Source organism: Canis aureus, chromosome 37 (assembly GCF_053574225.1).
Source record: "Canis aureus isolate CA01 chromosome 37, VMU_Caureus_v.1.0, whole genome shotgun sequence".
NCBI classification, from domain to species: Eukaryota; Metazoa; Chordata; class Mammalia; order Carnivora; family Canidae; genus Canis; species Canis aureus.
Window position 1 is genome coordinate 2,409,805 of NC_135647.1, and position 18,349 is coordinate 2,428,153.

The window sequence follows — 18,349 nt, forward strand, 5'->3', positions numbered from 1 at the left end:
TAAATTCAGTATTGATGCACATGTTTATAATATTTTTTAAAAGTATGACTCCATGTTCTTGAGCACACCCAATTTATTTTTTAATTTTTTTTTTTTTTATTTATTTATGATAGTCACAGAGAGAGAGAGAGAGGCAGAGACACAGGCAGAGGGAGAAGCAGGCTCCATGCACCGGGAGCCCGATGTGGGATTCGATCTCGGGTCTCCAGGATCGCGCCCTGGGCCAAAGGCAGGCGCCAAACCGCTGCGCCACCCAGGGATCCCAAGCACACCCAATTTAGATGGTGATCCAAGAGGCAAGGGCAGGAATGGATAAGTGTTTATCTCATGGAGGTCTGCCAGCCTGTTTCAAGGACACCAGTAGTTAAGGAAAGAGTATTAACTATGTGATAATTTATTTAAGATACAAAGAGATCTGAGGTTCCAAATAATCACTGTCATCATTTTTCAGAAGAAAGTACATAAACAAACTGAGTAGTTCCACACCATGCCTCTGGTCACCTAGCTAGTAAACGATGAAACAAATTTCAGCCCAAGCTCTGGGCCTCAAATCCCTCCAATTTTAAGCATATTTTATTGCTCTTTTGTAGTTGTGTACATTATTATTTTCTCTACGAGACAATATTTCATGTCCTGGATAACAGAGACCATGCCTGGTTCACCTTTGTGCTTTGATGGAATGATACAGTTGAGTGATGTAGGTATTCATGACATGGGAGGCTTTGAGGAACACGTCTGGGTATTTTGAAATGAGAGAGCAGAGTTTTTTAGAACAAAAGGCAAGACTGGGTCTTTAGGAGGTTCAGTGCATGAAGAATGAGTTGAGACAATGAGTTGAATGAATTGAGAAAATCCACCAAGATAAAAAAAACCTAAAAGCCAAAACTGAGGCAGGTAGGACTGGGACTTGTCTACTAGACTGTTGGGCTGGAATGTCCATTAAAATCATTTGGCTATCACTGGACTCCCAACTCAGCCTGACTTTATTCACAGGCTGTAAGTCTGACCATATAGAAGCCTTCCTCCACTTTCCATCGTGTCTTCTTGGTCTCCCAAGCCTTGTACTGATTCCACGTAGCTCAATCAGGATTCCCAATTGTGTTGAGCATCGTTCATCTGAAAAGGAAAATGTGCTCCTAACTAGACTTGTATCATTTTGTTTTCTCCTCAACTAAAGCAAGTATTGCCAATATTTACAATTCATTTGTATTGTACCAGGAAACTCCAGTGTCTTACTGTAGATGTAAGAACTCATCAGTTTCCCTCCTGTCTTATTGATAATATTTGTAATTATCCACTTAGGTAGGAATTACCTACTTATAGTAGCTATGGCAGGGACTACCACACAGCTGTCCCCTGAAATGGGTTTTCCTTTCTTACACACTAATTAAACTCCCTGAGCTTCTTTTGTAGCTAGTGTGGCCATCGACTATTTTTGGCTGATGGTATATTAACAAAGGCAGATTTATGGCATCCTCAGGATTTCAGTAAATGGTGGGGGTGTTTCCTTATCCTTTTCTCCTTCATTCAGGATGGAAAGTGAACAAGATAGCTGTAGCTGGAGTGGACATCTTGGACTACAAGGTGGAAGGGGTATGATATGACTGACAGCTAGATTCACTTGTAGGAAATGACCTTAATGTCTTCAGATACCAGATTACCACCAGGCAGGCCATTTCTGATGCACAAGGCCTCCCTTATAGGCTGACAGTTACATCCCAAGCAGCCATACCTTTTATGTCGGTGTTGTCTGCAGACGGCAAATGTGGCTAAAGCAGAAGTCACCAGTGGGTGGACAATATAAGACTACATAAATACTGAATACCTCACAAATATTTGGTGTCTCACAAATATCTGGCGCTTCTTGGTTCTTTCGTCTTGTCCTATCTCTGTGAAGCCCACAAGCTCTACTTACTTTCTCTATGTGAAACATGTCTTCCAGGCACTAATTTATGATTTTTGGTAAATATAGCTTTTCAATTATGCCTGTATCTCATAAAATTCCTTGTTTATCTATTCAACACTTCTTAGAAGTTTCTTACTTAGGAATTACCTACCTAACATTTCTTATGTTTTATTCATCTGATTAATTGGTCTCGTCTTGGTCCTCTGTAGATTTTCATAGCAGAATATATTTGAGAATATTCTCAAATAATAGAGAAAACACACGTTGCACACAGAGGGAGAGGAGTTCTCTAAGGAGAGCAGGGCCCCATTCCAGGCCTGAGCATGAGAACTAGACTTTTATCGAGTTTAACCAGTGACTATTTTAGGTTGTTGGTCACTTCCAAGTGTATCTAATACTAACTCTCAGGTGTACATAAAAAATAGTCCTTAAGAGGATCAATGGACAAGATTTACTATCCTAGCATTCCTTTCTACATTTCAGTAAGATCTTACATTTTAGTAAGGTACAGCACTAGGACTTCTACAAAATCCCTGTGAACCAGATGAGACATGGCCAGATGAATATATAAATACATCGCCCTTGTTGTTAACTATAGTCCATAAATACAAACTCTGCATCTTTGTCTGCACATGGATTTTCCTTTCCTTATTGTCTCCTTTTTCCTTATCATTGTCTCTTGCTCCACCTTCCTTCCAGAATTGCTTTTCAAGATAAATCCATTCAGCTTTGGCAATGCTAAAGTGACCCTCAGAGGCTTACCCCTTCTGTTAAGGCTGTAAGATTACTATTTAAATGTCCATTCTAGAGTAGGAACCCTGTGAGGTCAAGGATTGTTTTTATCCTGCTCACTCTTTCCCAGGATCTCACTTTCTGAAATTTAACAGCTCTCACTACCTGAACAAATAAACTCAGAAGTTCTAGTCCTTTCACTCAACACGTCCTTTAGGCAAGAATGTGAGGCGCATTCAGATCTATGATCCTGGAATACCAACTACCAACTACCACCCTCCCTGCCCCACACTCCATGATCCAACAGAGAAATGCCTGTAAGGGTGGACTTGTCAAAAGTGAGGACAGTAACTGAAGTGCTGTGGTTGAGATTAATCTCAAGGTATTTTGTACATCTATAGCTGTATTGTATTCTGTTAATGATTCCTATCAAGCCTCCTAAGGGAAGATTACTCAAACCTGGCTTCTTTGCTGGCTGCCAGACATTTCTCCAATGAGGAATTGTTCCCAGGCTGTTTGCTCTTGCTGCTTTCCCTTCTTCCTCTTACAAATCCAAGAGGCCTGAATGCTTCTATTACTTGCAGAATAGCCACAGTTGAGTAATTCAATAGTCTTTCTTTTCAGGAAGTCTTCCTCAACCTCTTCCATTTACCATGAAATTAGTTTCTCAACCTACCAAGTATACAGTATCCAATTTTCTGCTAAACAAAGTCTCAGACTCACCAAACAGTATACACTCTGGACAGGTTCGTCTATAAAGGATGCCAATATAAATTCAACTTGTCCGCACAACTCAAAAATTTTTCAGCTGTAAGCCCTGGCAAAAGCTTTGCCCGGAGTTAATTTCATCTCCTGAAACCCTAAACCCAGAGCAGTAGCTCAAACTGCCTTAGTTTGCAAAGGAAGTTTTTCTGCTCTGCGCTTCCGGAGACCATCTCTGTTCCAGCAAAATAAGTTACTGAGGGGTACCAAGGTGGCTCAAGTGGTTGAGCACTTGCCTTTGGCTCGGGTAATGATCCCGGGGTCCTGGGATTCAGTCCCACACTAGGATCCCCTCAGGTAGCCTAGTTCTTTCAGACTAGGTCTCTGCTTCAGTCTCTCATGAATAGACTTAAAAAAAAAAAAAAGGCTACGGAGAAAACATTAACGGGAATATAAAACTGAGGGAGAAAAACATTTTAACTTTGGCAGATTTTCCTTATTACAATTCAGTAGTAAAGCTCTTTACGTGAAGGAGTGAGTGGCTCTGAAAAGAGCCTTTGGGGTTGGGAAGGAGACGCTTACTTGGCACGTTTACTTGGAGCTGGTGTACTTGGTGACGGCCTTGGTGCCCTCGGACACGGCGTGCTTGGCCAGCTCCCCGGGCAGCAGCAGGCGCACGGCCGTCTGGATCTCCCTGGACGTGATGGTCGAGCGCTTGTTGTAATGCGCCAGGCGCGACGCCTCGCCCGCGATGCGCTCGAAGATGTCGTTGACGAACGAGTTCATGATGCCCATGGCCTTGGACGAGATGCCCGTGTCGGGGTGCACCTGCTTCAGCACCTTGTACACGTACACCGAGTAGCTCTCCTTGCGGCTGCGCTTGCGCTTCTTGCCGTCCTTCTTCTGCGCCTTGGTCACCGCCTTCTTGGAGCCCTTCTTCGGGGCCGGCGCGGACTTGGCGGGCTCAGGCATGATGCAAACCCTACACTGAAACCGAGGAAAGTGAAAGCAAAGGGCGGCATTGGCCTACTTTTATATGGCTTGTATGCAAATAACGGCTTAATGGGTCTTAATGCCTGATTGGAGCAAATCAGCCAATAGAAACCTTTTATTCAAATAAGGTGAATTCCAATCTACTTTTTGATTGGCTGTTTATGTGGAAGCAACTCCAGTCTTTTCTCCATCAGAAAAAAGTTTTCGTTTTCAAAACAAAAGCTTCCTGTTTCGTCAATAATACATATTTATGGCCCTTGTGTCTCCCTAGGTCCTGACCTAAAGAGACAGAAGCCTGTTATAAATTTATGACCCCATTTTCCTGCCAAATTGCAGTTCCCCAGATACTAAATACAGCAAAAAGAATACAAGAGTTAGCTATTAAAATATTTTAAAAATTATGCCATGGCATTTCTAGTTTGGTTTGATCAAAGTCGGCAAAATTTAAGCTTTCAGAATTAGAGGATCGTTACATTTCAACAGCGGTGCGATCTCTATGTTTCCTAGGAGAGGAGTGTCTGGAAGGAGTGCCAGTGTTAGTGTGTTCGGAGTTTTGGGATAGAGTGTTTCCACTGCTAAAATAAAGCGCTGCTTCAAAGTCAAACTTTGAGAAATGATAAAGGACGAGACTGGACTGGATCAATCACCTCTAGGCGCAGAGCTTCTGAAACCGCTCAGGAACTGTAAATTGTCATTCTAGTCTCTTCCCAAATTTAATCCCAAACAAAGGGATTAAAACAAGACCAATTAAGGTACTGCAAAACATGAAATACAGGCTAAACAAAGGACAGAGAACTCAGAGGATACAATACACATTTCAACATGAGACTTTCTGAAGTGAAACCTGGGAGCCAATCACAAAGCCCATCAAGTTAATTCACGGCGCGGAATTTGAAGATTCGGACCAATCAGGAGGATGTTGCCTTTATAAATAGGAGCCGGCAAGTTCAACTGTGAACTCCCTTTGCAATTGGTGGTCATGGCTCGCACGAAGCAGACGGCGCGCAAGTCGACGGGCGGCAAGGCCCCGCGCAAGCAGCTGGCCACCAAGGCGGCCCGCAAGAGCGCGCCGGCCACCGGCGGCGTCAAGAAGCCGCACCGCTACCGGCCCGGCACGGTGGCCCTGCGCGAGATCCGGCGCTACCAGAAGTCCACGGAGCTGCTGATCCGCAAGCTGCCGTTCCAGCGCCTGGTGCGCGAGATCGCGCAGGACTTCAAGACCGACCTGCGCTTCCAGAGCTCGGCCGTCATGGCGCTGCAGGAGGCGTGCGAGGCCTACCTGGTGGGGCTCTTCGAGGACACCAACCTCTGCGCCATCCACGCCAAGCGCGTCACCATCATGCCCAAGGACATCCAGCTGGCGCGCCGCATCCGCGGGGAGAGGGCGTAAGTGGCCACGAAGAACGCAAGTTTTGAACCCAAAGGCTCTTTTCAGAGCCACCTTACAGGTTCGCTTGGATGAGCTGTACCTGGAGTGAATGGGGTGTTTGCACTCTCCCTGTCCCCTTCCGCCCTCCGGGTACTGATCAGCTAGGACAGCATTTGCTGCTGGGACTTAACAGGAGCGGTGCCAGTACGCACCTGTCGGCTGCCCTTCCTCTACCCTGGCCTCCACGCGAGCACTCCAAGCCTCGCGCTCCTTTCCTCGGCTGGGCAGTGTACTCCGGCCAATTGCAGTGCAATCTCCAGCAGAGGGTGTTTGGTAGGTCTTAACTTTTCCTACTGTCGATATGGCTGAGCGTAGTTAAGGAGGCTCACAAGACCGTTTTGGGTCTTTAACTCTCAACTAAATGAACCGGCAAATCTTATCAATTCCTGAAAATAATTAGCTCCTTATTTTGGAAATCTATAGGGCGTGCTGCCCAAACCCTGACCTGCAGCTAGCTAGGGCGATCTACAAGGGCAGCAATTGATAGATGCGGTCATGTTAGCACTTATAAGACTGCAACTTGCCAGGAATCCAGGCGTGGATTTCCTCAATTCATTCTGACTCAGAAAGGACGGATCCTTAGGCAACCGGCGAGGCCTCCTAGGGGTTTACAATGGTGGGACCTAACACTGATCAAGAACCTATGCTGGCTGGTGCCTGAAAACAGTTTGGCAATCCCATTTTTCTTTACTGAGCAACAACACATCCTATTGTAATGGTAGCTTTTCCGTACTGGAAATAGAGACCCAATACCTCAAACATGGGGTCTGTGGAGTTTCCAGTTCGATTTGTAGCAATACCAGTAGCAGTGTGGGCAGTGGCCTATCTGGTACAGCTGGGCAGACCACCACTGTGCCTAACCGGTGGGGTGGGGTGGAGTGGAGTAGCAGCTAAGTATATTCACCCCAGGAATTCAGAGCTTGTTACAGCTCATGTCTGCACCTTCCTTGTGTGAGAAACATGATGTAGTTAGTCATTAAGGCAGAACTCGGCCCTTGCACAGGTGGTGGTGCATGATCTATTATTAATCCTCAAAGAACCAAGGAGGCTACAGATTCTAACGTTTCCTCCAAGAAATTCAGAAGCCTATGGTGAACCCCAGAGCCATGCAGGATTTGCACATCAGTCAGATTTTACAGACATTAGTCGTGGGAATGTCTAGCCTCATCACAGGGTTTCTCCCAAGCTGTGGGGATTACTAAACATTGGAGGCTTTTCAGGAACTAAGTAAACAGCTCTGCATGTCAGTGAAAACACAAGTCCTGTGGCAGGAACCACAGGATAGGGATACTAGCAGTTTATTCAACAAACATTGGAGGCTCTTGGAATAAATCCCCAGCTACAGAACCTAGATGTTGGATTTCGGAAACAGCTGAAAATATTGCTCAGTACAAAGTTTTGGAAACTTGAAGCCAACTTGTAAATAATAGCAACGCCATGTGATTTCTTTGTGACTTTTGAGAGGGTTATTGGCTCCCAGTCATCACAGCAGTACTTTTGCATCTTGAAAAATGTAATTTTGAGGTGGGATGCAGAAAACACAAAATAAAACAAAACTGGTGGGTAGGAGGGGGCCCAAAACAAAAATGTACATGAAAGTTTGTAACAGCCCTAAATTAGAAACAACTTAATATCTTTTTTCTTTTTTGCAACTTAATATCTTTCAATGGGTGAATGGTTAAATGTTTTCCTGCATCCATGAATGGAATCATGCTCAGTAATACAAAGGGAGGCTAGTGATGCAACAACTGGAATGGATCTCAAGAACATAATGATTAGTAAAACAAACAAAAAAACTGCTGAGGAAAAAATTTTCCTTTACCCTTGTAGGTTTTTGGCTGTAAGTTGATATAAAAACAGATTAACAGGAGAAAAATTTAATTATGTATGCATGGGAGTCCCATAAAAATATGAGACCAAAGGATAAGGCTGTCATTTGAGATTTATTATTTTCTAAAGATTTTATTTACTTATTTGAAAGACAGAAAGTGATCGCAGGAACTGGGGGGAGGAGCAGAAGCAGGGAGACTGATGTGGGACTTGATCCTAGGATCCTAGGATTAGTACCTGAGTTGAAGGCTGACTGCTTAACCCATTCCATGTCCTTCACCTCTGGCCAACTTCTGCATGAAGGGAATAATACACATGCCTCTGACACACATCCTGGGATCGAGTGTCCTGCGGCTTTGGTCCCCTCTCTACACGCAGACAGATCTTTACACTCACCTGTTTAGAGCATCTCTCTTATAATGACACAGATCACTTTTCAACACATTTTGTCACCTGTTTTATTTTTCCCCAATTTGTATTATAAAATATTCAAACGAAGAAAAAAGACAAAAGATGGGTTGGTCATTTATCTGTAAGCCCTCACCTAAATTCAGTAACTGAGCACAATTCACCACTTTTGTGGATATGTCTAGGTGCATGCACAGTTTTTGCTGAGCCTTTTAAAAGTAGATTGCAGGGATCCCTGGGTGGCTCAGTGGTTTAACGCCTGCCTTTGGCTCAGCGCCATTTCTCGCGTTGTCCGGTGTTTTAGTTTTCACCAAGTTCTGCACAATTGTTACAAAAGGGGGGGCTGCACAATTGTTACAAAAGCTGGGGGCTGCTTTTAAGCTCTTTGGTCTGTAACATCCAGTGACTGCTACTGCGTCTGGTCGCGGCAAGGGCGGCGCCAAGCGCCACCGCAAGGTGCTGCGCGACAACATCCAGGGCATCACCAAGCCCGCCATCCGGCGGCTGGCCCGGCGCGGCGGCGTCAAGCGCATCTCGGGCCTCATCTACGAGGAGACCCGCGGGGTGCTCAAGGTGTTCCTGGAGAACGTGATCCGGGACGCCGTCACCTACACGGAGCACGCCAAGCGCAAGACGGTCACGGCCATGGACGTGGTCTACGCGCTCAAGCGCCAGGGCCGCACCCTCTACGGCTTCGGCGGCTGAACGCAATGGACCGGTTGTCCTCCCTAAACACAAAGGTCCTTTTCAGGGCCACATGCTCTTTCTACTAAGGATCTCTTTCACCTGCTACTGCTGCTCTGTGGAGGTGGCTTGGTATAAACGTTGGAAGTTCATCAGCACGATTGTCGCCTAATGCTGTTTGGTGTTCGTTATCAGCTGCTGCGAATGTAGCATCGAACGAACACTTTCAGGATCCATGGATCAACGGGCGGGAAGTAGTTAAATTTGGAGATACAGCAGGCAATGAAATGGTGGGTTAGACAGGTTCATAGATGTGGAATCTTTTGGCCTGCCTCCAGACAGCCCAGATGTCAAACTGCTACACTGCCTCTTTAAGGCAGCTATAGAAAAGTTTAGCAAAGTATACTAGGATGTTTTCTCTAGTGTTAGTTTTTATTTTTTCAACATACGCGCGTGTGTGTGTGTGTCTGGAAGTGGTGGAATCTCCCAGTCATATTACATGCTGCCGAGTCAGATCTGTTAGCTCTAGAATAAACAGAAATGAGCATAAACCTTAGCATATGCCATGTTGAATGTATTTCCTGCACACAAATTTTGTCCTATTGTCAAACCTATTTTTGACCAGATCGTCAGAGATAATCAATGCTAAAATCTTTTGGGGGAAAAAGTTGGGGAACACAAGATTTAAACAGTGTCAAAGTATCCTCAAGCACCCTTATTTGCAAAGGGAAAAATATCTTTACAGTGGACCAATGCTCCCCCACCCACCCCCGCCACGTGTTAGCTAAGTGTTCTTACTTAGTACCACTAAAAGTAATCGACCACCTGTGTGCCTTCCCTTGTGTATTATAAATACAGAACATCACCTTTGACAAATGTGTTAAGAATCTAATCATGTCTCAAGCTGCCGTTTGCACACAGTACAGGGATAAAGGACCCATTTTAACACCATGACAAGGGAAAAACACCAAATCAGAATGTAGGACGTTATATAACACAATTGGTTTGGTTTCTCCCAAAAGGTGGACTGTTCAAGATTAAGAGAGACTCAAGTAATATAGCACTGAACAAGGTGTGTTGATTGGATCCTAGTTCTATAGATAAAGCTATACAGGCCATTTTGGAGACAAGTGGGGAAGATTTCAGACTGAGTATTAGGTCATTTTATGAATTAATTTTTTTTAGGTTTGATAATGTTCAGATTATGTGGAGAGGGATCCCTGGGTGGTGCAGCAGTTTGGCGCCTGCCTTTGGCCCGGGGCGCGATCCTGGAGACCCCGGATCGAATCCCATGTTGGGCTCCCGGTGCATGGAGCCTGCTTCTCCCTCTGCCTGTGTCTCTGCCTCTCTCTCTCTCTCTCTGTGACTATCATAAATAAATAAAAATTAAAAAAAAAAGATTATGTGGAGAATTCTCTTATTCATAGGAGTTAGATACATAAATATTTGAGGGTAGAGGCCTCATGATGTCTGCAATCTATTTTTATTTTTTTATTTTAAAGATTTCATTTATTTATGAGAGAGAGAGAGAGAGGCAGAGATAGGCAGAAACAGACAGAGGGAGAAACAGGCTCCATGCAGGGAGCCTGATGCAAGACTTGATCCTGGGACTCCAGTATCACATCCTAGGCCAAAGGCAGGCGCTAAACTACTGAGCCACCCAGGGATCCCTGCAATCTACTTTTAAAAGGCTCAGCAAAAACTGTGCATGCTCCTAGACATATCCACAAAAGTGGTGAATTGTGCTCAGTTACTGAATTTAGGTGATGGTTATAAAGATAATTGACCAACACATCTTTTATCTTTTTTTTCGTTTGAATATTTTATAATACAAATTGGGGAAAAAATAAAACAGGTGACAGAATGTGTTGAAAGTGATCTGTGTCATTATGAGAGAGATGCACTGAACAGGTTGAGTGTAAAGATCTGTCTTCGTGCAGAGAGGGGACAGAAGCCGCAGGACACTCGATCCCAGGATGTGTGTCAGAGGCATGTGTATTATTCCCTTCGTGCCAAAGTTGGCCAGAGGTGAAGGACATGGAATGGGTTGCTTCGGGCCATGCTAGCAAAGAGTAGGACAACCACCAGAGTGAAGATTCAGGGGACAGTGAGTATTAAATGCCATGGAGCTCGGGGAAGAATTTCTGAAGGAGGGCCAGCAGTTGCCTGAGTGAGGATGGCCCCTCCTGTCAACTGAAGAACTGGGAATCAGCCTGCTTGCATCATCTTTTTCGAATATTGTGATCATGCACTTTGTGCTGTGTAGTCACCAGTTTTGGTTAATGTCACTGTTCAGTTAAGGTCAAAACAGGCAACAGAGAGCCCCCTCACATTGGGCTATAGGAAGAGATTTTCCTAAAGAAGCTATTTGCAAACTGAGTGCAGGGAACAGAAACCCCAAGAAATTGTAACTCACCCCAGTCCTGGTAAGTGGGGCAGCTTATCCCCTACAAGCCTAATGGGGCGAGGGAAGCAGTTAAGAGAGCTGCACAGGGAGGGATCCCTACCAGGTGCTGAGGTGTTGAGAGAGGGGAAGTCTGTGGGGACCCCTGGAATGGGAATAAATACTCACAAAACCCATCTCTCCTTTCCTCCCAACTCCTACAGGTGGTTTCACTGGCTAAACCCAACCAGAGGTGGGGGTCTAGGTAACATGTTGATGAGATCCACATAGGGGAGCCCTACATGGTTAAGGGTCAGGGGGAGAAGGTAGAGCTAAGTCTGGAGGCCAACTGGAAGACACCCAGTACAGTTATGTTTGAAGTAGGCCATCTCCATGTTTTATAAAGTGAAAGATCTAGAAAATTATCTGTTCTTATGACAGATGAATCTTTTGAAAGATTTAAAAGTCTTTGTCTTGTGACTGGAAGTAGCTTGCAGGGATGATGTCACAGTTCAAACCATTCATGCACCACATAGGACTTTATAAACTATTATAAAAAACTTACTCTATATACCCCATTTCATAGAATTAAATATTTACTCTCTAAATATATGAATTTTGAGTTCAGAATGATGTATAATTGATTGGCATTTGGTTTTCCATGGGCAAAATTGAAACCTGACAAAATAATTCATGTGTTTTAAATTTAAAAACAAACAAAAAATGAAACAACATAACTAAAAAAAAATAGATGTTAATTCAAGGTTGCATTTAGAAATTTTAAAAGATTTTTTTAAAGTTTACCACAGATAAATGGTTATTTTTAGATTCTTCTATGTGAATTATAGAACTTGGTTTTTTGTTTCTGCCTTTACCTTCCCATTGTGAGCTATATTTTTCGTAACTTCCTCCAGTTTGTACATGTGTTTTTTAAAAGATTTTATTTATTTGTAAGACAAAGAGTGTGTGAACAAGTGGGGGGAGGAGTAGAGGGAAAGTAGAGTGCAGAGCAATGTGGAGGCCATGGCAGATGGCGTGGCAAGAGTGGAGTAGGTCTTACATGAAGCAGACTCCCAGCTGAGTGTGGAGCCCTACACTGGGCTTGATCCCAGGACCCCGGGATCATGACCCAAGCCAAAGTTAGATACTTAACCGACTGAGCTCCCCAGATGCCTCTGTGCATGTGTTTTAATATGAACATGATATTTTGGACAAGTATATACCAGATTTTTGGGTAAGGTTTTAGCAGGGCTGCTCAGCTTATAACAAGGTCACTGCTTTGCTACCTCCAAACAGATATCTATAAATCTTTGCTCCATTTCTTAGACATAAAGTCCTTTCTAGGATATATATTTTCCCATTGTTACTTTTTTTTTTTTTTTTTTCCAATCATAGCCAAGCTTTTCAATCAACTTTTCCTTAGGCACCAGAATATTTTGGGCCCTTGCATGACAGGGTTTATTTATTTATTTATTTTTTAATTTTTATTTATTTATGATAGTCACAGAGAGAGAGAGAGAGAGAGAGAGGCAGAGACACAGGCAGAGGGAGAAGCAGGCTCCATGCACCGGGAGTCCAACATGGGATTTGATCCTGGGTCTCCAGGATCGCGCTCTGGGCCAAAGGCAGGCGCCAAACCGCTGCGCCACCCAGGGATCCCCACATAACAGGGTTTAAACAGCAGACGAGAGGTAGAGTGACTGGCTTAGAATTGTGGTTCCAACACTTACTAGTTGTGTGAAAAGTCACAACCTTTCTGTGCCTTACTGACCTCATCTGTAAAATGGGGATGATACCTTCCCCACAGGGTTGTTGTGAGGGTCTTGGAGTCAAAGAGACATGGTTGAATCTTGGCTTCTCTCTTTTCTGGTTTGAGATCTTGGAAAGTGTTAACACTTGCAGTGTTCACACTCCAAGAAGTGGTGTGGAGTATTACACAGTGTTTGAGAGTTGAATTTTTATCTCTAAATCTTAGTTTAACCCATGTGAGGGATAGATGATGATCATCAATAAATTGTAAATGAATTTTTCTCTTATATTTTGCTTCTAAAACCCAAAGCATCTTCAATTCTCCAAGAGAAGAGAGGAAAGGAGAATTTTGAATCACAATAGGGTTCTTTTAGCTCCCACTGTGGTTGGGAGCATGTGGCCACTCTGAAGACAAGCACAAGGTTACTTTAGCTCTCCAGGACAGGCAGCACCCATGGGACCCTCTGTTCTCTGCCTTTCCACCTATTTGCGAACTTGGCAGCACTCACATCATTCAGTGGAATGGCTACCTGGCTTTTCCAGCCCCGGGAGCCATAATCCTCTCCTCCAAGATTTCTGTAGCTCCTCACTATAGACCGAAGTGGGTTGGTTGCTTGTGTTACGGGCTTCACAGAGCAGATTTTTCCCTTCTCTTAGTTTTTTGGCTGGTCAAATATTTGAACTTACATAAGACAGAATAACAGAGGAACAGCAAATATCATACATACGAGGGCCCCATAAAAAGGAGATTCCTCAACAGTCACGTAATTGAGGTTTCTATCATCCTGAGCTAAGGAGAAGGGGGCAGGGGTGTGGGGATCCAACAGGGAGGAAGATAACTTACAGGAAGATGGGAAGAGCAAGTGTTTGGTAAATAACATTTGCCATGGCATGCACATAGGTCTTTCTGACACAGAACGTACCTGTGTCATAGCCCCAAATGATTATTAGGGTTTTCAGCCTCATCATTGATTTTGTTTTAGTTTCTCAACAAGTGCTTAGGCCCTTGGGGGAATGGGCTCAATTCAAACCGCACTCCAATTAATTTGTAAAGAAGAAAGCTAATATATAAAACTAAAATGGCTGTTACATCTAGGGTTGTGGGCTTGAAGAGCGGAGGATTTCAGAATTTACAAGAGCTGTTGAGAGAGATTCAGTGACTTGTCTAAGGAAGAAAACCTCACTTTACCTCGTGAGGTTTTCTGAGAGAAGCCTGTGGGCTTTTTACTAAATGTCTGCTTAGCTGATAACTGTTTGTTTACAGATTGTGGTTGAATCAAACTAATAGTAAGGATTTAAAACGTGTGTTTCTCCAAAGCTGATGGTTTTCCTCCCCACTGCTATGTATGCGATGCTGATATTCTTGGTGAGGTACTTGATTATACGTGATCACAACATTGCAGGTAGGAGGCATTAAGAGGAAAAGGACTGAGGTTTCCCCTTGGGATATTACCTCTACTTATATTCAGCACACACCAGATGTCCTGAGCACCCACAGTGTGACAGGTACTATGCTAAGTACTTGTGAGAGGAGGCAGACAATGCCCAAGTGCATAGAGAAGGTAATTTCAGATGGTGAGCACTGTTGTAAAAGAAAGAAACTGGGTGATTTCATAGCAAATGGCCTATCACTTTAGATGGGACAGCCAGGGAAGGCTTCTTGGAGGCATTGCATCGTACTTCAAAAATCTGGAGTTCAAGAGGGAGCTTGGCTGAGGGTGTTCCAGGCTAGGGGACCTGCAAAGAGGAAAGTCTCAATGCGAGACAAGCTTTGTGTGTTCTGGGAACGACAGGGCAGCCAGTATGGTTGGGGAAAATAGCCAAAGGAGGTGACTCCAAGCCAACTGAGAACCTACTAGGAACAAAGTAGGAAAGGTGGTCAGGGATCTTGCAGATGCTGACAAGGATTCTGGTTTTATTCACACAGAGAAGGAACATCTGGTATAGGTTTCATGTGTCAAAAGATTCCCTGTGGAGAAGCCACCTCTGCAGTTTAGCAGATGTCAGAGTGGATCAGAGTGCAGAGCAATGTGGAGGCCATGGCAGATGGCGTGGCAAGAGTGGAGTAGGTGTTACATGAAGGTGGAAAGGCGGGGGGAAGTGGAGAGAGAAACTGACTTTCACTCTAGGATTACTATACTTGGAGGGCCAACTAAGCCTTATCACCCACTGCACCCTTTCCCCCTCAACAATGCTGCACACCCGTTGACAAGTTCTTTTGTCTCCTTTTAAAATAAGCTGTATCAGTCTTCCAGTAAACTTGGTCTGGTCCTCCCACTGTTGGGACAAGAATGATGCACTAATTCATTCTGTATCTTTTTCTTTTTTTTTTTTAAGATTTTATTTATTTATTCATGACAGACACACAAGAGAGGCATAGACATAGGAAGAGGGAGAAGCAGGCTCCCTGCGGGGACCCTGATGCTGGACTCTATTCCAGGACCCTGGGATCACGACCTGAGCCAAAAGCAGATGCTCAACCACTGAGCCACCCAGGCACTCCATTCTGTGTATTCTTTTATGTCAGCCACAATTTAGATTAATACTTCCTCTTTAGAGTGGCATCTTGGGTCTGTTCCTGAGGTTCAGGAGCAATCTGAGCCACGGAGGACATTTAACATGAGTGAATTTTTACAAGTCAATTCATGTCTGAACCCCTGTAGAAACAGGATAAATCACCATACCTACCTCCCAAAATTGTTGTGAGGACCCAATTAAACACTCTAGGTACACATTATGAACTTTATAAGAAAAGTGTGAGTTACTATGACCAACCATTCCACCCCTATGAAAGCCTTACTATATGAAGCAATTTACCTAATAACAAGCTAAGGATTTTACAGAAATGACTATTGTTGGTTCTTAATTGTTTACATATAACTTTCTGACTGTGACATGGCATTTTGAATTTATGCCAACTGGGGCCTATAAGTCCTTTGAGCAATGACCTGATTCATTTATGCTTGGAGTATAATATTTATTCTGTCTGTCTGATTTCATTGTATCTTCAAAACAGCCTGGCCAGAGCCTATGCCCCAATCTAGAGATGGGAAAGTGGGGCTGAGAAGTTAAGCCAACTGTTTAAGAGTAAATACCAAGGAAGGTAAATACAGGGAGTCAATCTAGGGCCTGTAGGAACAAAAGTCCATGGTCTTTCTTCTCTAGCATTCTGCTTTATTTTCAATACTTATCCATTTATCCCTGCTTTACCTTTTTCTCTTAATAGCACATGTGTCCTACCAACAGTTTGGGGATGAGCCACTCCCTGACCCCATGTGATTCTGGTTAGGCTGCCCTCATAGCAGGGTGATAGAACGGATCCCTGCATTTGGAAAATGGTGCAGTCACACAGGGCTGATCTATGTTGTGACTTTCTCTTCTGTTCTGCTTTTTTGTTTGTTTTTTTGAGAGAAATAGAGAGCTTGTGCATGGGAGCGGGGTAGGGGCAAAGGGAAAGAATCTCAAGCAGACTCCCTGAGGAGCATGGAGCGAAATGTGGGGCTCAATCTTAGGACCCTGAGATCAAGATCTGAGCTGCAATCAGATATCAGACACTTGACCACTTGAGCCACCCAGGCACCCCCGTTCTATGTATTTTTGGCATATTAGTCATTTGGCTTTTCTCATTTGTGAAGTTCCTGAGCTAGTCTTTTGTCCAATTTCTATATAATTTCCCCCTTTTTGTTATTAATTTAAATAGGTATTGATATATATTCTAGATCCTAGCATTTTGTCAGTTTTATATCTTTTTCAGTTTTGTGACATATTTTTGCTCTTTACATGGTTGCCTATACAAACTGCATTATTTGTTTTTAATACCGTCACATTTATCCATCTTTTATTTTATTTTTTCCTTTTTCCTGTCTTATTTTACAAATTCTCTTCTCTAATCCAAGATCACAATGATACTTACTTATGCTATTTTTTAGAAGTTTATGTTTTGCCTTTCTTGTTTCATTCTTTAGTCATCTTGGGGTGAAATTTTAATTTCATTCATTTTTCCATGTGGATATCCAGCTTTCCAAGCATCATTTACAAGAAGGCATCACATTTCCCCTGCAGGTCTGTTATGCCTTCTCTACCCCATACTGAGTGCTCCCAGGTGTGAGAGTTCCTGGGTTCTCTACTGTATTCCGGTGGTCTTTTTGTCTGGACTTTTATCAATATAATATATAGTTCCACCGTGATGTCTTGATGATCTTTACTATCTGGGAGCACAGTCTACCTCATTGCTTGTCACATAGGAGATTAAGTATTGGTTTTATTAAGAATCCAAACTGCACATCTTAGAAATAAAAGAATTATGCCTTTTACTCTGGGAACTAGAGTTCATTATGTCAAGTGTAGGTTAAGTTCCCAGGTAAAATCTGAAGTCAAATTTTCACAGCATGACAGAAGGTTAAGGCTACTTCAATTGGAGGGTGCCTGGGTGGTGCAGTCAGTTAAGTATCTGCCTTTGGCTCAGGTCATGATCCTGGGGTCCAGGAATCAAGCCTGGAGTCCACTACTCCTTCTCCATCTCCCCTGCTTCTGCTCTCTCTAATAAATAAAATATAAAAAATAAAGTTACTTCAATTAGGATATATTAGTTTTGTATTAATTTCCTGTGGCTGCTTTATCAAATTAACACAAACTTAGTTGTTTAAAAGAAAAAAACACTGAAATTTATTAGGGTTTTCCACTTCTGGAGGTCAGATGTTCAAAATGGGTCTAAGGTATTACAACGAAGGTCTAGAAGAGAATTTTTTTTCTTGCCTTTTTCAGCTTCTAGAGGTCACCCACATTCTTTGACTCATGGTCTTTCCTGTGTTTGCCAAGCACTTTGATGCAGTCTCCACTTCCATGGTCACTTCTCTTCTGACTCTCATGTCTCCTTTCATAAGGATTCAGGCATTGCATGGAGCTCACTGCATAATTTGGAATCATCACCTCATCTCTACACCTTCTACTTCATTGCGACTGCAAAGTCCTTTTCGGGAAAGTAATATGTTCCCAGTCTCTGAGGACTAGGAAGTGGGCATCTTTGCAGGGGGGGGGGGGCCGGGCTGGGTATTCTGTCCACTGTGGCCGCAACAAGGAATGAAGCCTTTCTGCATTTGTGGGGGTTCAGAGCATGCCACCTCAGTAAATGCTGGTTTGATATCAGAGATCAAGTCAATTGGACTTGATAATCAAAATATTGAGTATTTTGGGGCACCTGGGTGGCTCAGTTGGTCACGTGTTTACCTTTGGTTCAGGTCATGATCCCGGGGTCCTGGAGTCAAGTCCCACATTGGGCTCCCTGTTTGGCAGGGAGCCTGCCTCTTTCTCTCCCTCTGCTACTCCTCCTGCTTGTGCTCTCTCTCTCTCAGTCAAATAAATAAATTTAAAAGAAAATTGAGTATTTTCAGCTAAAGGCATTTGAAAAACAGTAGAAGAAGGGTGCTCTGACCTTCCTTTTACTTTCTGAAAGCAGGAGCTAAAGTTCCCATGTGACAGGTTGCCCCTCCCTGTCCCAGGAGGAAAAAACATTCTTCTCACCAGAGACAGGAAA

General features: G+C 43.6%; 3 protein-coding genes across 3 annotated transcripts; 2 read left to right on the forward strand and 1 right to left on the reverse strand.

Moving 5' to 3' along the window:
• Nucleotides 1–3,865: 3,865 nt before the first annotated feature.
• Nucleotides 3,866–4,340, reverse strand: LOC144306764 (histone H2B type 1-C/E/F/G/I). Its single transcript, XM_077886326.1, has one exon. It carries the CDS (start codon nt 4,310–4,312, stop codon nt 3,932–3,934), a length of 381 nt encoding a protein of 126 aa, XP_077742452.1. The 5' UTR covers nt 4,313–4,340; the 3' UTR covers nt 3,866–3,931.
• A 944-nt stretch (nt 4,341–5,284) lies between these two features.
• Nucleotides 5,285–8,607, forward strand: LOC144306763 (histone H3.1). Its single transcript, XM_077886325.1, has one exon. The coding sequence runs from the start codon at nt 5,313–5,315 to the stop codon at nt 5,721–5,723; it is 411 nt and encodes a 136-aa protein (XP_077742451.1). The 5' UTR covers nt 5,285–5,312; the 3' UTR covers nt 5,724–8,607.
• Nucleotides 6,523–10,043, forward strand: LOC144306465 (histone H4-like). The gene is made up of 2 exons (XM_077885874.1): nt 6,523–6,625; nt 8,404–10,043. The coding sequence occupies exons 1-2, from the start codon at nt 6,523–6,525 to the stop codon at nt 8,703–8,705; spliced, it is 405 nt and encodes a 134-aa protein (XP_077742000.1). The 3' UTR covers nt 8,706–10,043.
• The last annotated feature ends 8,306 nt before the right edge of the window (nt 10,044–18,349 follow it).